The sequence below is a fragment of the Hyperoodon ampullatus genome (assembly GCF_949752795.1).
Source record: "Hyperoodon ampullatus genome assembly, chromosome: 1".
NCBI lineage: Eukaryota > Metazoa > Chordata > Mammalia > Artiodactyla > Ziphiidae > Hyperoodon > Hyperoodon ampullatus.
Window position 1 is genome coordinate 137753789 of NC_136914.1, and position 18276 is coordinate 137772064.

General features: G+C 35.2%; 1 protein-coding gene across 1 annotated transcript in view; it reads left to right on the plus strand.

The window, feature by feature from the left end:
* SCLT1 (sodium channel and clathrin linker 1) overlaps window positions 1-18276 on the plus strand; it is a gene marked incomplete at both ends in the record, with an annotated part of 272227 nt that overhangs the window by 145297 nt on the left and 108654 nt on the right. Inside the window, 3 exons of the mRNA XM_079719413.1 lie at window positions 2398-2488; window positions 6186-6277; window positions 15809-15986. Coding sequence (XP_079575539.1) covers window positions 2398-2488; window positions 6186-6277; window positions 15809-15986 — 361 coding nt within the window. The remainder of the gene's footprint in view (window positions 1-2397; window positions 2489-6185; window positions 6278-15808; window positions 15987-18276) is intronic.

Consider the following 18276-nt stretch of genomic DNA (forward strand, 5'->3'; position numbering starts at 1 on the left):
AGGTGGCACAGTGGTTAAGAATCCGCCTGCCAATGCAGGGGACACAGGTTTGAGCCCTGGTCCAAGAAGATCCCACATGCTGCGGAGCAACTGAGCCCATGAGCTACAGCTGCTCAGCCTGCACTCTAGAGCCCGTGAGCCACAACTATGGAGCCCGCACGCCTAGAGCCCATGCTCCGCAACAAGAGAAGCCACCACAATGAGAAGCCTACACACTGTAACAAAGAGTAGCCCCCATTCGCTGCAACTAGAGAGAGCCCACGTGCAGCAGCGAAGACCCAACACAGCCAAAAATAAATAAATTTTTTTTAAAAAAAGAATTTTTTATCATCAGATAACTTTTTTTTTTTTTTTTTTGCAGATAGGATGCATTATAGAGGATGAATTAAAGAGAATACCAGCAGTAAAAGATCAGTTTGGAATCTATTGGAATAGTCCTGGGAAATAATGATGAGGCCAATGGTTGGGCCATGGAAGTGGAAATGGATTACACAACTGAGGGACAATTTAGAAGTAGAATCATTAGGCAGATTAGATAGAAATCAGGAAACCATCTACTATAGAGTTTTTGTTTGGGCAGATTATCTTATCCACCTCCCTGTTGTTGGAGATGAGACCACTGAGACAGTCTTGTGGTCAAGTGAATTGCATTAAGCCACATCACTGGTTAGTGACAGAACTGGGTTCCTGACCCTAGGATTCTCCCATATTGCACATCATTCCCACTGTGGCTCTAACAATTTTTGTCTTTAATCATGCTCTGATCTTACATTTGTTTACATTTAACAGTGCACTTTAATGTACATTATCTATTTTGAAGTTTTCAGCAACCCCATGACATAAGTAGAATAAGCATTATCCTCTTTCTGAAGGCAAGAAAGCCAAGTCAGAGTGGGTGCTTTGCTTATTCAGAAGTTGCTCAGTTTTATCATTACTATATAAAATATTACTCCTTAAGTTTTTCTTTTTAGAATATATGGAATTTTATAACTGGTAGATTTGTTGATTGATTCATGTAGTAGATGCACTCCTGAAATTGTCTCTAAGCTTAGATTTTACATCCATTAGTGTAAGGTGGTTTTGGAGTTGTTTTTGGTTTTGTTATGTCATTTGGTGAATCATTTTGCAAGTAGAAAAAATTTATGTCTAATAAACTCAGAGTTTTATAAATTCAGTTCATTTAAAGCAAAGCATATTCTTAAGTGCTTAATCGTATGAAATATTATTGGTATCACTTTTTCTGGTAGACAGTATATCATAGAGGACTTGGTTTAAATACCAATTTCATTCTTGTTTGTGAATCCTTGGGCAAGTTGGCAAACCTGTCACCCTCACTCTCTTGACTTCAGTTTGATATAATAATAGTACTTATTTACAGGTATTGTGTTAAGTGAAACGATGTCTACAAAGCATTTAGGACAGTTCCTGGAAACTAATAACTACCTGATACATTTTAGCTATTAGATTTTTTATTTCCTGTTGTTTTTATGCTAACCAATTATGTAATTATAAATATTGTTAGAGTCAAAAGTAATGAAGTAACATTTGCTGTGAGTTTTGCATCAAATAATTTCTTTAGGTTCAACAGCACTAATATGATTTATATTTATATTATATACATAAAATATAATTAGGAAACAAATATGGGGAGTTCCTACACTAAAGTACCTTCCTTCCTAAAACCCTATGTTTTTTTCCATAATCCCCATGTTCTGTTTTTACACGTAGTGTTTCATTGGTATAATATTAAAACTCTTTTTTTTATGTTTCAGAAAGTCTTATTTTTTTATTCGAAAATCTTTTTCTATGGGGAGTCAAGAAGTTATTGAAACTTATTTGATACTACTAGAACATTCAAAAACTTGTCCTTTTTGTCCTTTGCAGCTTCAGTCTCAGAAGAAAGTAAATATTAGACCATCTTGAGACAAATGTTTCAGTTCATTATGTTAAGTGATTATATAATACATACTTCTGGTGTTTAAGGAATGATCAAGGTGTTGAAACTTAGGTTCATTTTCATAGAAAGACCAATCAGCAATATTTCACTAACTCTGTTCAGGAAATTATATACATAACTATATTCTACTTAATGCACTGACATTCTTGTTAGGTAATTTATCAAGATGATAAAGTTCTTCAAGAAATCTATTGAATTATTTGAGTATAAAGCATAATTTATCCAAGTAAAGTATTAATGATTCCCACTTTGTACTCATCCCTTCAGCTATATTTTTTCTTCTTCACACTCTTCGACATAAAGGACTCTTTCAGTATTTATCCCTTACATTCATTTTAAGGTGTATCGTGGTTGGTACTGATTTTATCAAATTTAGATTTCTAATTAAAAAAATTTTTATGGTCTATGAAAAGTGTTTGTTGGTTTACTTTGTATTTTAGGCAAGCCAAGTTAGATCTGAGAGTTGCAGCAGCAAAGGTGGAAGAGTTAACTAAAGTGACTGAAGATCTTCGAGGACAGATGCAAAAGAAGGTATCTTCCTTTTTCTAAGACAACTGGATACAGATGCCTGTAGCTTTGTTTTATATGTATTTTATTGTTGATCTGTTTTGGATTAGGTGTTAAAGAGGATTGCTGGAAAATGAATTAATCATTTTATTGTCCTCAAAATATGAAATATGAAATTAGGAAGCTAAATTGTAACATTGGAAATAACTTCATTTCTATTCAGTGTACCCTGTCAATAAACATCACAATATCATAATCATCCCTAAACACATCATTACTGAAATGCATGTTAATGTAAGATCAAGTTTTAGTTAGTTGGTTATATGTAGATGGAAAAGGAGTATTTAATACTACGTTTTGTTTAATACTACATTTTGTGTTATTTGTTGGCATAAAAGACTGGCTCTTTTTACGTGTAATGGGGAAGTTTCAAGAAGGTGTCAAGGAAAGGTCAGTCTTTAAATTTAGATGGATTATTATTATTTTATTAAAATTAAAATTATTAAATTATTTTAATTCTAATTATTAAAATTCTAACTCTGGTACTTACTAGCTGTGTGACTTTTCTAAGACTTATTTCCTAGTCTGTAAAAGTTGGTTATAGATTTCCAATAATGGTAGACTTGTGAAAGGCTTATGGAAACCTTCTGATAGATAATAGTTATAAAAATTGGATAAAGTTTTTTTGAAACACTGCAGAGCACCCAAAAACAGTCACTGAAAGAGATAAGAATTATGAGTTTTTAACTTTCTGACCTGAAAGTTCTCCCTAATCCCCACAGCTATGGCTTCGGAAAACAAAAGCTTTATATGCTCTTACAGTAGTACCCAAGACCAAAGTTTAGGACTAGAAAAGCAGTTGAAAATTTAAAGAAGAAATATTGGCAGAAAGAGAACCACACACAAAAAAATTGAGACCCAAATTCTGAATGTAAAGTCTGACCAAATCCATGGCTGACAACCAAACTATGCACATGGGAGCTGGAGAGGATCCCCAGAAAACCCAATGAAAAAGTAGGCAGAGACCTGAGAGACATCTACTCTTGGAAGATAGAGCTATATGGAACTAGATGTTTAGGTTTTGCAGCTTTTTATAATTGAGTGCGTTCCCGAGATGTGTGCAACTTGAGCAGCCAAAAGCTGAAGCATCAATGTTTGAAGTATTAGTGGACAGAGCCCAAAGCTGGCAGAGCAGCTGAAAATTACAGGGGAGTCTGTAAAAGCGACAAAGCCACAAAGAGGATGAGCCCTACCTCTGCCCAAATCTTGACAGATCCTCAAATTATGCAGGCACAGTGAGTTGCCTGGGAGCCTAGTTAGAAGAGCAACAGTGGAAAGAAATAAGAACTCATCACAGATGCCAGCTGCTGCACACTATAGGGGACACACTTCAGAGTTTGAGTCTAGGTAAGATAATTGCCTAACTGAACAAAAAAAAGCTAATCTTCGAAAAAACAAAACAGAATCCAGAGAAACTGTGATTCGTTATCTTTATTATCCAGTTTTCAATCAAAACTTACTAGACACTAAAGTATGACTGGTGGGGGAGGGGGAGGAAGAAGAAGTTGATAGAAACTCATTTTCATTGAGTTTGGATTTAGCTGTTGGATTTAGCGGGCAAAGAAAGGCTTCAAATAAGCTATTATAAACATGTTCACGGAATTAAAGAAAATCTATTTTTAAATTAGAGTAAAATAAGATATAAGTGAAGGAATGGATAGAGAATGTTTAATTGAGAACTAGAAAATAATTTTAAAAATAGAAATTCTAGAGTTTAAAAGTACATCAACCCAAATAAAAATTTCATTAGATGGGCTCAAAAATTAATTGGAATGAGCAGAAGAAATAATCAATGAACTTAAAAACAGATCAATAGAAATTTTCCTGTTCAAAGAATAGAGTTTAAAAGATGAAAGAAAAATGAACAAGACCTCAGAGATCTGTGGGACAATATGAAGCAAGCCAGTCGAAGTGTAATTGGAATTGCAGAAGTAGGGGATAGAAAAGATGTTTAAAGAAATAATGACTGAAAACTTCCAAAATTTGGTGGAAAACATTAGCAAATCCAAGAAACTCAGTGAACCCTTAGTACAATAAACACAAAGAAAATCACTTTAAACACATCATGACAACACTGACAGCCAATTACAAAGAGAAAACTTGAAAGCAGCAACAGAAAAATAGGAACAGGGAACAGAGATAAGAATAATGGCTGACCTCTCATCAAAAAATTGTGGAAGCAGAAAACACTGAAGTAATATATTTGAAGTGCTGACAGAAAAAAATGCTCATTAAGAATTCTATGTCCAGGGACTTCCCTGGTGGCGCAGTGGTCAAGAACCTGCCTGCCAGTGGAGGGGACGTGGGTTCAATCTTTGGTCTGGGAAGATCCCACATGCTGCAGAGCAACTCAGCCCTTGTGCCACAACTACTGAGCCTGTGCTCTAGAGCCCACGAGCCACAACTACTGAGCCCACTCGCCCTGGAGCCCTCACGCCGCAGCTACTGAGCCCACATGCCTAGAGCCTGCTGAAGCCACTGCTGAAGCCTGAGTGCTCTAGGGCCTGAGAGCCACAACCACTGAGCCCATGCTCCGCACTGCTGAAGCCCACATGCCTAGAGCCTGTGCTCCACAACAAGAGAAGCCACCGCAATCAGAAGCCCGTGCACTGCAACAAAGAGTAGCCCCTGCTCACTGCAACTAGAGAAAGCCTGTGCGCAGCAACAAAGACCCAACACAGCCAAAGATAAATAAATAAATAAATAAATAATGGTATGTCCAGTGGAACTGTACTTCAAAAACGAGAGCAAAATAAAGGCATTTTTAGGTAAAGAAAAACTGGGAAATTTTGTCGCTTAGTAGAGCTGTCCTTCAAAAACTGCTGAAGGAATTTCTTTAGACTGAAAGGAAATGACACCAGGTGACAACTCAGATATAGGAAGAAATTAAGAGCAACAGGAGTTGTAAATATGAAATAATACATGTACATAATTTATGTTTTCTTTTCTCTTGTCAATACCTTAAAAGACTTGACTGGATTTATAAAGTATGCACATACACTATATGACAACAAAGGCACTAAAACCTAGGATGTTTCACGGCAATAAATACACTGTAGCAAGGTTCCAGTGTTTTCTCTGAATTAATATTAACTAAATAAATTGGGATAAGTTAAAGATGCAAGTTACAGTCTCTAGAGCAACCACTAAAAAATAATTCAAAGAGATACAGCTAAAAGCCAATAGAAGAACACAACAAAAGGTAGGATAGGATGAACAGGAAATTTTTTTTTGAGATGATACAAATAAAACCTATTAATTTATTTTAAAGCATCACTATTTAAAGTAGAAATATCCTATGATTATAACAGAATACAGCATAACCTAGCTAAGAGAACATATTCTGAGGGCAGATTATCTGCAACAAATCCCTGCGTTGTTTTTTTAGACTTGTGCTATAGAAATAGTTGGAATATTGATAGAAATCCATATGCAGTGACTGTTTTGATTATTGTTTTACTAATACAGAATTGATAGTGAGGTTCTCCTCCCCCTTTTTTAGTATATGCATGGTTTGTTTCCAAAGTGATATTGCTTTAAACTTACATATGAAATTCTAGCAATATAATAACTTTACAGAGTGAACTTTTCTTTATGCTGTTTAATGATGTATTGAATTTTGACAAACTAAAAGTAAACATCCAGTTTCTTTATTTTCTAGGAGGAGGATATGGTGTCTGCCCAAGGAAGAGAGGAAGCATCAGATAGGCGCTTACAGCAATTACAGTCTAGTATAAAACAATCAGAAACAAGGTAAACTGCTAAATACATCTAGTCTATAAGCTTCAAATGTTATTCCACATTAGAGTTTGTTTATGATTTATGATATCGTCTAGAATATATATTTTATAAATGCTAAAGAAACTGTAATCATAGGTTTGAAATCTGATTTGCTGGACATTGTTTATTAAAAAAAATCATATTCAGAAGATTGAACATGTGTTTTGAACATATATTCAAAGATCATTTTTGTCTTTGCCTTTTCTCCAAAACAGTAATAGTCAAGTTTAGTTAATCCCCAAATCAGAAATGTTCTTTTCATCTTAAAGCAGAAAAAAAAATAGTGAAGTTGGGTAAAAATTATACAGAAAAATCATTTCTTACTGAGAAATACTTGAGAAATCATTATAGATGTTTTTCCTGGAGTCTTATGGAACAAAAATTTTCAGTTACCTTTGAAGGTCTGAGCTACTTTTTTTTTTTTTTTTTTTTTTGCTGTACGCGGGCCTCTCACTGCTGTGGCCTCTCCCGTTGTGGAGCACAGGCTCTGGACGCGCAGGCTCAGTGGCCATGTCTCACGGGCCTAGCCGCTCCGCGGCATGTGGGATCTTCCCAGACCAGGACACGAACCCGTGTCCCCTGCATCGGCAGGCAGACTCCCAACCACTACACCACCAGGGAAGCCCTGGGCTACTTTTTAAATATATTCTGTAACTTTGTCTTTAATTGCTGTCTTAATGCAGATGTTCATTCTAGAATCTTTTGTTGTTTTCTAGTCCTTGTTGGATATTCCCTTAAGGAACTTGAAAATTGTCATTTGTAATCTATTAAAGATACAGTGACTAGAGCACATAAAATCACATTATGGTTTGTAGCTGAAAAATCTACTCTGTATGATTGGAATCTGTTACACTCAGAAATAGTCTACTGATCTGAGGACCTCAAAAATTGAGATCTCAGTTCTAGTCACAGATCCATGGCTAATACTGTTTGTTCAGAAAAAAATTAGTGTCTCTGAGCTTCTGTTTCTTGTTCTCCAAAATGCTAATAAAACTAATTTCTTTGCTCACAGTGGGTTCAGAACTAATTGATTTTAACTACTAACTTGAGATTCTGATGAAAGATGTAATTTTTAAGTGCTAGGGTTTTTTGGGTTTTGTTTTGCATTTTTCTAAACTTTTCAACAGTTGAATGATTATTTGACTGCTTTCTTGAACTTTTTTGTTAACCTTAGAGAAAAGTCTGTGGTTGTAGATTTTTCATTTGTTATTTTAGTAGCATTATGTGCTATGAAAATAAATGCTAGAGACTTGAAATAGTGAAATCTGAATATGTAAATTTCAGTTCCTTTGATTCTGATAGTATTTCATAAGGAATCAAGTTGTTAATCGATGCTTTAAGTTGTCTTTTTAGTACTGAAGTCTCTGAGATTTTTGTTGTTTTTTTTCTGCTTTTAGTATAAAGTTATAATATAACCTAACTGAAAGCTTCCTAAAGAGAGATTACTGCATATGTAAGAAAATCTAAGGATATTTTGTAAAGTTCAGTATTCAGCTAGCTGCCTTTGAGAAGAAAATTTTTACATTGGCTGTCTCTTGGAGCTATTAAATTAATGTTGTTTCTATTATGATTTAAAAAAGTTATATTTTAAAGTTTAAAAAACTCTTGTATTTTTATATAAGAGAAAGCAGAATTATTAGTGTAGTTGATATGTGTCTATAAGCAATGTTCAGCCAGTGTTTTAGGTGTGAATATATCCTGTCTAATGGAACTACCAGCTATGGAAAAGCTGTTTTTAATGGCCATCTTTGTTCCATAAAATCAAAGACACTTTGGCCTCAGTAAATACTTACTATTTGAGTTATTAAAATTATATTTACTATTTATTTATAAAATTATTATTTGTGATCCTTTCAAATGCCACAAACACCTAAGAAGCATAAATCATTTTCTCCCATCTTCCAAAAAAGGCCTCTGCCTCCCTGCTTTTCAGATGATTCATGGGTACTGGGAATTATCTCTAGGGAACACCAGTTCTCTGGGAAAGACTGCTGATTTGTATATTCTCTGTTGAATAAGGTCAGAGTGAAATGAATAGAATTGCTTTAAACTACCTCTTCATATTTTTTAATTTGGTGTTTCTTTCAAGGTAAGAATATGCCAATAAGACTAAGAATTCAAACCATTGTTCTTTCCTTGCTGTGATTTGTTGTCTCCACCTCCCTGCTCCCATTTTAACGGATACCATTCTCCCTCAGCTTCCTGAGTACACATGGAAGGTACATTTTTTTAAGACATTGTTTAGAAATATCTTTATTCTACCTTTAAAGGTGATAGTTTGGGTGAGTAATGAATCCTAGGTTGGAAATTCTAGGTTTTAAATCATTTTTCCTTAAAATGTTGACATTTTCCTCATATTATTTAGCTTCCAGCTGCAGAAAAAAAATTCCTTTGTCATTCGAAATTCCTGCTTTGTATGTTTGACCTGTTCCCCCACCCCTGTGGACCCCGTCCCAGAGACTTGTGGGATCATCCACCCACGACCTCCACAGTTAATATTCTACAATTGCAGATGTGCACATTTAATAAGAATATGTCTTCATTCATTTTACTGGGGACATTTCAATATAGAAATTCATGTTCTTCACTTCTGGCAATATTTTGGGATTTTCTGTTGAATAATTTTTTTTCTGTTTTTTCATTTTTTCTTATAATGTTAGCTGGATATTGGATCTAATGGATTGATTCCCTAATTTTCCTGTTTTTTCTCTCCCATTTTCCATTTCTTCATTTATTTTCTCCTTTCTTGGGGGTTCCTTTAAATTTTCTTCTAACTAACCATTTGTTGAATATTTTATTTTAGCTATCATAAATTTTTTAAAGAGCCATTTCTTATCCTCTGAATGTTTCTTTTTCTATAGTATCTTAGTATAAATTTTATATCATCTCTTAGTAAAATATATTAAAATATTTTTAAGGTTTTATTCTGCCATCTGCATTGTCTCTGATTTCTCTAACATTCCTTTTTTCGTTGTGCCTGTCTGTCTTCCTTCCAAAGGCTTGGTGATCCTTTCTATCCATTGATATTTAAAAATAAGACACCAAAGTGCCTACTTCACCAGCACATATACTAAAAACTGGAATATACAAAGAAAATAAGCATGACCCACACTCAAATCCATGAAACATTCCATGTTTTTAAAAATCAAATTCACAGATACAGAGAGCAGATTGATGGTTGCCAGAGGCAGGGATTGGGGAGGGGTGGGTGAAATAGATGAAGGTGGTCAAAAGGTGCATACTTCCAGTTATAAAAGAAATGAATCACAGGGATGTAATATACAGCATGGTGACTATAGTTAATAATACTGTATTATATATTTGAAAGTTGCTAAGAGAATAGATCTTAAAAGTTCTCATCACAAGAAAAAAATTGTAATTGTATATGTGGTGATATCAACTTGACTTATTGTGATTATTTCAAAATATATGCAAATACTGAATTATTATATTTTCGCCTGAAACTAATACACAGTTGTCCCTCAGTATCCACTTGGTTTTGGGTCCAGGACCCCTGTGGATACCAAAATCCGTGGATGTTCAAGTCCCTTATATAAAATGATACAGTGTTTGTATATAACCTATGCACATCCTCCTGTATACTTTAAATCATGTCTAGATTACTTACTAATACAATACAAATGCTATGTAAATAGTTGCTGGTGCACAGCAAATTTAAGTTTTACTTTTCGGAAATTTTTTTTTAATATTTTCAGCCTGGTTGGTTGAATCCTGTAATGTGGAAACCACAGATATGGGGGTTGACTGTAATGTTGTATGTCAATTATATCTCAATTTTTTAAAAAAGTAAGACACCAAAAAGTAGGTAGGTAGGTAGGTATGTATAGGTGGGCTTATAGTCTGGCACACTTACTATATTATGTTTAGGCAGTGAGCTGGCTTTTTCCTTGGGCAGTCCCCAGATATCAGAATCTGAGGGTGCTCTTTCTTGAGCCAATTTCTCCAGAGTAGGATCCATCAGTCTTTTGCCGTGGGCTGGGGCTGGAAGTGCACAAGCCTGAGTGTATTCCAAAACCTGAAGAAAGAGTCTGGCAGGTGATAATGTTCAATATGCAGACTTTCCTCCAGTGCCCTGGGTTTTGTTATGTTTCCTCACCACCAACTTAACTTGAAATGACAGCGCCTTGCTATATAGTTATAGATAGATACGTAGATCTGAATCGTTGTAATTTAGGTGGAAGTTTCTTTTTTTTTCCTCATTGGGGTATGAGTTGCTTTACAACATTGTGTTAGTTTCTGCTGTATGAATCAGCTATATGTATACATATATTCCCTCTCTCTTGGACCTCCTTCCCACCCCACCCCCAATCCCACCCATCTAGGTCACCACAGAGCACCAAGCTGAGCTCCCTGCACCATGCAGCAGGTTCCCACTAGCTATCTGTTTTACACAGAGTAGTGTATATATGTCAATCCCAATCTCCCAGTTCATCCATCCCCCCCTTCCCCCCACCACGTCCACCACGTCTCTATTCCTGACTTGAAAATAGGTTCATCTGTACCATTTTCTAGATTCCACATGTATGAGTTAATATACGATATTTGTGTTTTCTCTTTCTGACTTAATTCACTCTGTATGACAGACTCTAGGTCCATCCACATCTCTCCAAATGACCCAGTTTTGTTCCTTTTTATGACTGAATAATATTCCATTGTATATATGTACCACATCTTCTTTATCCATTCATCCATCGATGGACATTTAAGTTGTTTCCGTGACCTGGCTTTTGTAAATAGTGTTGCAATGAACATTGGGGTGCATGTGCCTTTTTGAATTATGGTTTTCTCAGGGTATATGCCCAGGAGTGGGATTGCTGGGTCATATGGTAGTTCTAGTTTTGGTTTTTTAAGGAACCTCATACTGTTTTCCACAGTGGTTGTATTAATTTACATTCCCACCAACAGTGCAAGAGGGTTCCTTCCCTTTTCTCCACTCCCTCTCCAGCCTGTATTGTATGTAGATTTTTTGATGATGGCCATTCTGACTGGTGTGAGGTGATACCTCATTGTAGTTTTGATCTGCATTTCTCTAATAATTAGTGATATTGAGCTTTTTTTTTTTTTTTTGCGCAGTACGCAGGCCTCTCAGTGCTGTGTCCTCTCCCGCTGCGGAGCACAGGCTCCAGACACGCAGGCTCAGCAGCCCATAGCTCACGGGCCCAGCCACTCCATGGCATGTGGGATCTTCCCAGACTGGGTCACTAACCCGTGTCCCCTGCATCAGCAGGCGGACTCTCAGCAGGCGGACTCTCAACCACTGCGCCACCAGGGAAGCCCGATGTTGAGCATTTTTTCATGTGTCTCTTGGCTACCTGTATGTCTTCTTTGGAGAAATGTCTATTGAGGTCTTCTGCCCATTTTTTGATTGGGTTGTTTGTTTTTTTGATATTGAGCTGTTTGTATGTTTTGGAGATTAATCCCTTGTCAGCTGCTTCATTTGCAAATATTGTCTCCCATTCTGAGGGTTGTCTTTTCATCTCGTTTATGGTTTTCTTTGCTGTGCAAAAGCTTTTAAGTTTCATTAGGTCCCATTTGTTTATTTTTGTTTTTATTTTCATTACTCTAGGAGGTAGGTGAAAAAAGATCTTGCTGTGATTCATGTCAAAGAATGTTCTTCCCTGTTTTCCTGTGAGCGTTTTATAGTGTCTGGTCTTACATTTAGGTCTTTAATCCATTTTGAGTTTATTTTTGTGTGTGGTGTTAGGGAGTGTTCTAGCTTTATTCTTTTACATGTAACTGTCCAGTTTCCCAGCACCACTTATTGAATAGACTGTCTTTTCTCCATTGTATATTCTTGCCTCCTTTGTCATAGATTAGGCGACCATAGGTGCGTGGGTTTATCTCTGGGCTTTCTGTACTGTTGAATTGATCTATATTTCTGTTTTTGTGCCAGTACTGTACTGTTTTGATTACTGTAGCTTTGTATAGCTTTGTGTAGCTTCAGGCTTCAGTATAGCCTGAAGTCAGGGAGGCTGATTCCTCCAGCTCCGTTTTTCTTTCTCAAGATTGCTTTGGCTATTCAGTGTCTTTTGTGTTTCCATACAAATTGTAAAATTTTTTGTTCTAGTTCAGTGAAAAATGCTGTTGGTAACTTAATAGGGATTGCATTGAATCTGTAGGTTGCTTTGGATAGTACAGTCATTTTCACACTGTTGATTCTTCCAATCCAAGAACATGGTATATCTCTCCATCTGTTTGCATCATCTTTGCTTTCTTTCATCAGTGTCCTATAGTTTTCTGAGTACATGTCTTTTACCTCCTTAGGTAGGTTTATTCCTAGGTATTTTGTTGTTGTTGTTGCAATGGTAAATGGGAGTGTTTCCTTAATTTCTCTTTCAGATTTTTCTTCATTAGTGTATAGGAATGCAAGAGATTTCTGTGCATTAATTTTGTATCCTGCAACTTTACCAAATTCATCTATTAGCTCTAGTAGTTTTCTGGTGGCGTCTTTAGGATTTTCTATCTATAGTATCATGTCATCTGCAAACAGTGACATTTTTAATTCTTCTTTTCCAATTTGGATTCCTTTTATTTCTTTTTCTTCTCTGATTGCCATGGCTAGGAGTTCCAAAACTGCTTTGAATAATAGTGGCGAGAGTGGATATCCTTAGGTGGAAGTTTCTATTTGGCAGTATAGCATATTTGTTAGGAACACTGACTCTGGACCCAAACTGACTGAGTTCAAACTCCAGCTTCACCAGTAACTAGATCAATAACCTTGGGCACCTTGCTTACCCTTTTTGTTCTTCAGTTTCTCTATCTATAAAATAAATACAATGATTTAACCTACCTCATAATTTATATGATATAATCTCATATCCTACCTCACAGGCTAATGCTATAACCTGTTTCATAGCATCATTGAAGATATTGAGGATTATGTTTTCTTTAATATATGTAAAGTACCTAGCACAAAGAATGTTCTTACAAGTGTTTGCTATTATCGTTGTTGTTGCTATTATTATAGAGTGGGAACTTGGCCCAGCTTTAGTAAGTTGGAAGAAAGGATTCATATAGGATTTGGCTGTAGAGGATATAGAAGTGCTTTATGAGAATAATAACAGGCGTAATACGTCTTTTATGTTATAAAATTATGGAAACCGTTAAATTATGAAGCTGATGATCTGAATCTACTTTCCTATAACTCCACCCCTAACACCAGTGTGACTTTTCAGAGCCACATGGTTGCTGCAACCGATGGACTGTTAAATACATGTAAATCCTTTAGTTGCAAGGCTTTTTCTGACATGTGTGGTTGTGAAGCCTGGAGGTGAGTGTCAGAGTGCCTTGACTGAAGATTGGAATTCACAGAGTCCTAAACAAAGCTTGCCCTGTTGAGACACATGGACTCTTGGGAGATGAAGATGGCGTAAACCCTTCATGAGTCCACCTCCTCTGCCTGGCCCCCAAGAGGCCATGGTGAAGTGAATGGGTGAACTGGTGCTAGTAAAGTGCCAGATGTCCTATACCTCTGTGGGAGAGGTAGAGATTGCTTCATCTTCTACCACAGTGCTTTAACCAAAGTAAGATGGAATGAAGAATGTCATATATGTAAATCATTAAAGTATGAAAGGACTGTATTCCATTAAAAAGCAGAGACCTGCAGATTTTGATTAAAGCCTAGTAATGTGTTATTTTAGAAAATACCTAAAAGAGTAAATGAGCTAGAACAAAGGTATCAAGAAAGGAAAGATGAAGAAGATTTGTTTTCAATTTAAAATAAAGGTGTTAGTGGAGAATATTAACAGCTGTAAACAAAAGGAAAGCAGGAATGACAATATTAATATTACATAAGGTAGGGTTTAATGGTAAAAGCAGTAAATAGAATAAAGAGGGCCTTATTTAATGAAAAAATAAATCATCATTTTGAAAGAGGTACAACATTAATAAACCTAAATATGGCAAATAATAGGACAGCTAAATGTGTGATGTAAAAGCTGGGAAATGCAAGGGTGACAATGAAAATACAGTTACGTTCATTATGGCTTCTCATGCCACCACTTAGAAAAGAAATGCCTGAAAAAAAACCAAAGAAACATATGTAATGCAAAGGAAGAACTGTCTTACCAAAACATATCAGGACATATTATAAAGCCACTATAATCAAGTTAATATGACTTGGGCCTAGACTAGACAAATAGATCAGTGAATCATGACAATCTATAAGTAAATCATGATATTTGCACATTTTAGGTATAAGGGGTTATTTCAATTCATCGGTTACTAATGGTACTCATACAACTAGCTATCAATCTGGAAGAAAGTTAAATTGGACTCCTGTCTTATAGCACATTCAGAAGTAAATTCTAGATTGATTAAAGATTTACAGGTAAAAATATTAAAGTCATAACATTTTTTTTAGGAAATCTAGGAGCTTACATTAACCATCTATGGATAAATGAGATCATCTTTATAAAAACTGAAATCCCAGATGTTGAAAAAAATAGTCAAATTTAGCTGTATTCAAGTGAACATTTTTAGTGTAATAAAGATTTCCTAAATAGAATCAATAGGCCACAACAAAAAAGTAGATTTGGGAAAAAATATTTGCAGCGTACAGAACAGACTGAGGGTTAAATATCTTAATATTCAAAAAGTTCTTATAAAGGAACAAGCAAAGTTAATAAGCCATCAGGAAAAAGTAGGCAAAGGATATGAGGAGGAAATTGAAAGACAGTTCACATGGCTAACAAACTTTTAAAATATTCCTAAACTCTCCAGTAATTAGGGAGATACAAATTAACAGTGAGGAGAAGTTGCATCCATCAGACTAGGAAAGGAAAGAGCTTCTGGATGTATTGCTTGAGGGGATTTTTACAAGGTGTTATTGAATGAAAAAAAACAAGTGCAGAAAAGGGTATATACTATGATCTTAATTTTTATAACACAAAAAATTGTGTTTAAAAACCTGTGGATTGATGTATATATACTGTGTATGTATATTTATGTGTATATGTATGTGTATATAAATATCATAGATATGATTTTGTGAACGTGGAGAAGAATATTCAAAGATATACATCAGTAAGTTAACATGGGTTACCTGGGTAGAGAGTAGTAAAGGGGAGCCAAGCAAAAAACTAAAAGACAAAAGACCATATAAAGAGAAAGAACAACTTATTCTTTAAGGGTTTGCTTTATAACACTGTCATGTAACTGTATAAGACAGTATGAGTTAACATAAGTAGGAAAGTGTAGAAAATGTAACATAATCAGAGTCATAATATCTAGGCTCAGTCTAAGCCCCACTGCTCATTATTCATATGACCTTAATTAAATGTTTAAGCTCTCTGGGTCTGTTTGTTATTCTTTTAAATGGAAATAATGAAACCTACTTTACAGAACTTTTGTGTGAATCAAATGAGAAGATACATGTGAAAGTGACTGGAATAATGCCTGTCCTGTAATAGATACTCTGTAAATCTCCTATCTCCCTCCTTTTTAAAAATATTTAACTTTCTCAACGTTACTATTAATTTTTAGGTTATGTGTGACAATCCAAGAAGCTACCCAATTAAGAGCAGAAAAAATACATTTGGAAAAACAGACCAGAGACTTACAAGCAAAGTGCTATGAATTAGAAAATGAGAAATACGAAGCTATTGTAAGAGCCAGAAATAGCATGCAACTCCTAGAAGAAGCTAACCTTCAAAAAAATCAGGTAAGAAAACTAGTAACCACATTTATAAATAATAATAAATAGATAATAAATAAAATAATGAAATACTGAACATTCCCCCATATGACCTGATAGTAAGGGAATCAGTAACTACAGAATTAACGCATAAAAATGAAATTGCTCACCATTAATAGACATACTATTGATACATTCTTGATGTTAAGACTTAACATCATAAAATATGATAAAATGTCAACCCTCTCCTAAAACTTTTATTAGACGTTTTTTATGTCGCCAATCCTTGTGTAACTAATCTTCATCCCCTGTAGTCTTATACTTTCAAAAAAAAATCTGTTAAAGTACTTACTGCAGTATGTATACTCTATATTTTAGTCACTTGAATCAGATGAATCTTATTAATCTTTATTTCGCCTTCATTACTTACACAATTACTCTAATAGAGCAGAAGCTTAATTGACAGGAATTAAATTAACTATAAAGATTTATTAACTGGAGCCTTCATGTCACTGCTCTTTTTTTTTTAACCCTCTAAAAATTGTGATTACTATGCTACTACATATCACATCTTTTGTCTTTTACCACTTTCTTTAATGGTATTTAGTTTATAGAAGTCACAAAATAGGTTTGTTTTTAATGTTGCTGGCTCCCTTACAAAGCAATCATTAAATTATTATTTCATTTAATCAATATTTATTGAATTCCTAGTGTGTGCATAGTACTCCACTGAGACGTATGGGGATTACAAAGGAAATACTTTGTTTTATTTATGTTTTCTTTTTTACATGATAGATGGTTTTCCAAGAGAGCTATTAAAAACAAAACAAGCTATAAGTTGCATGGTAAGAAGCTACTAAGAAATAAAAAAGAAACAGTTATCCAAATCTAAGCTGTGGGAATGCTAAGGTGCTTTTTATACCTTTCAGATACTATTCCCTTTTGTGATCTTTTAGACTGGATGAAAGGCACAAAATACATAATATGCTTGGGAATTCCTCTAAACGGCTCAGTTAACTAGAAAAATTATGAGCAGGGAGAATTGTTTCTCTCTCTCCTCCGAAGCCTATGAGCATTCTTAACATGAGGTCATAAAGATGAATATTTTGTGTGGAGCACAATGGACAGAGAAGTTAGTAGTAATAATACTCATTCCTGTCCCTTAAATCTTCTCATCCAAGTCTCAAGTCCACAAATTGGACTTGAACTGTAAATTGCCTGTTTATGCCTACAGTATTAAGTTCCCTCTTGACTTACTGCTTAATTGCCAGAGGGTTCCCACCTTCAGTTGCTTGTTCCAAGAAGTCAAGTTCTCTTAACCAATCATACAAACAGGTATGAAGTACAACCTTACCTTAGTTTCTTATGAAACTTCCCTTTTTCCCATTGTCCCATTCTCCATGACAAGATTGTTATATCAAAACAGCTATTACTTCTCCCTAGCTTACCTATTTAAGTAGGAGGAAATTTATTAAACAACAAAAACAGAGATAGGAATGTGTATGGTATCTTTGCAAGATAGTGGGATCAGAACTCAGAGCCGCTTACTCTGTAATGACATTTATAAAAAGAAAGAAAAAAGATTCATTCAAACCTAAAATTGGAGGAGTTCCAGGCTCAGGAAGATATTTGAACTAGACATGTAAACTTGGGACTTGTCAGCATATAAATGGTATTTAAAACCGCAAGATTGGATTAGACCACCAAGGGGTGTATGTGGATAGAGAAAAGGACCAAGGACTAAGACTTGGGTAGTTCGATAATAAAGAGGTTCAGGAGAAGAGGAAGAAACGGCATTGCAGACTCAAAAGGAATAATCAATGAGTTAAGAGGAAAACCAATACTAGGGTGCGCTAAAAGCCAAGTATAGAAGGTAAAACAAGGAAAAGAAAGTAATCCATTATCTCAAGTGCTGCTTGACAGATCAATAAGATAATTACGCAAAATTGACTCTCATGGGTTAGCAGTATAGAGATCATGGACAGTGAAAGCCTGATTAGAGTGAACATAACAGAAACTTCTGGAAATGAGCAAGTGCAGACTTTAGAGGAGTTTTGCTCCACAGGGAAGCAAAGAAATGGGATGTGACTGACAACAGAACTAGGCTTATAAGAGTATTTTTTAGGTGAGATGAAAATGATTGGTTGGTTAGAAATTTCATGGAGAGGAAGTAGGTGGTGTCTACAGTGATGGAGGTATGAGGTGACAAGGGACATAATTTGAATAAAACCAAATAATGGAAAGAAAGGGAAATCTAAGAGATTTTTCCAAGAATATAGTATTTAGATTTGATTATTTTCCATAAGGAATGAAGGAG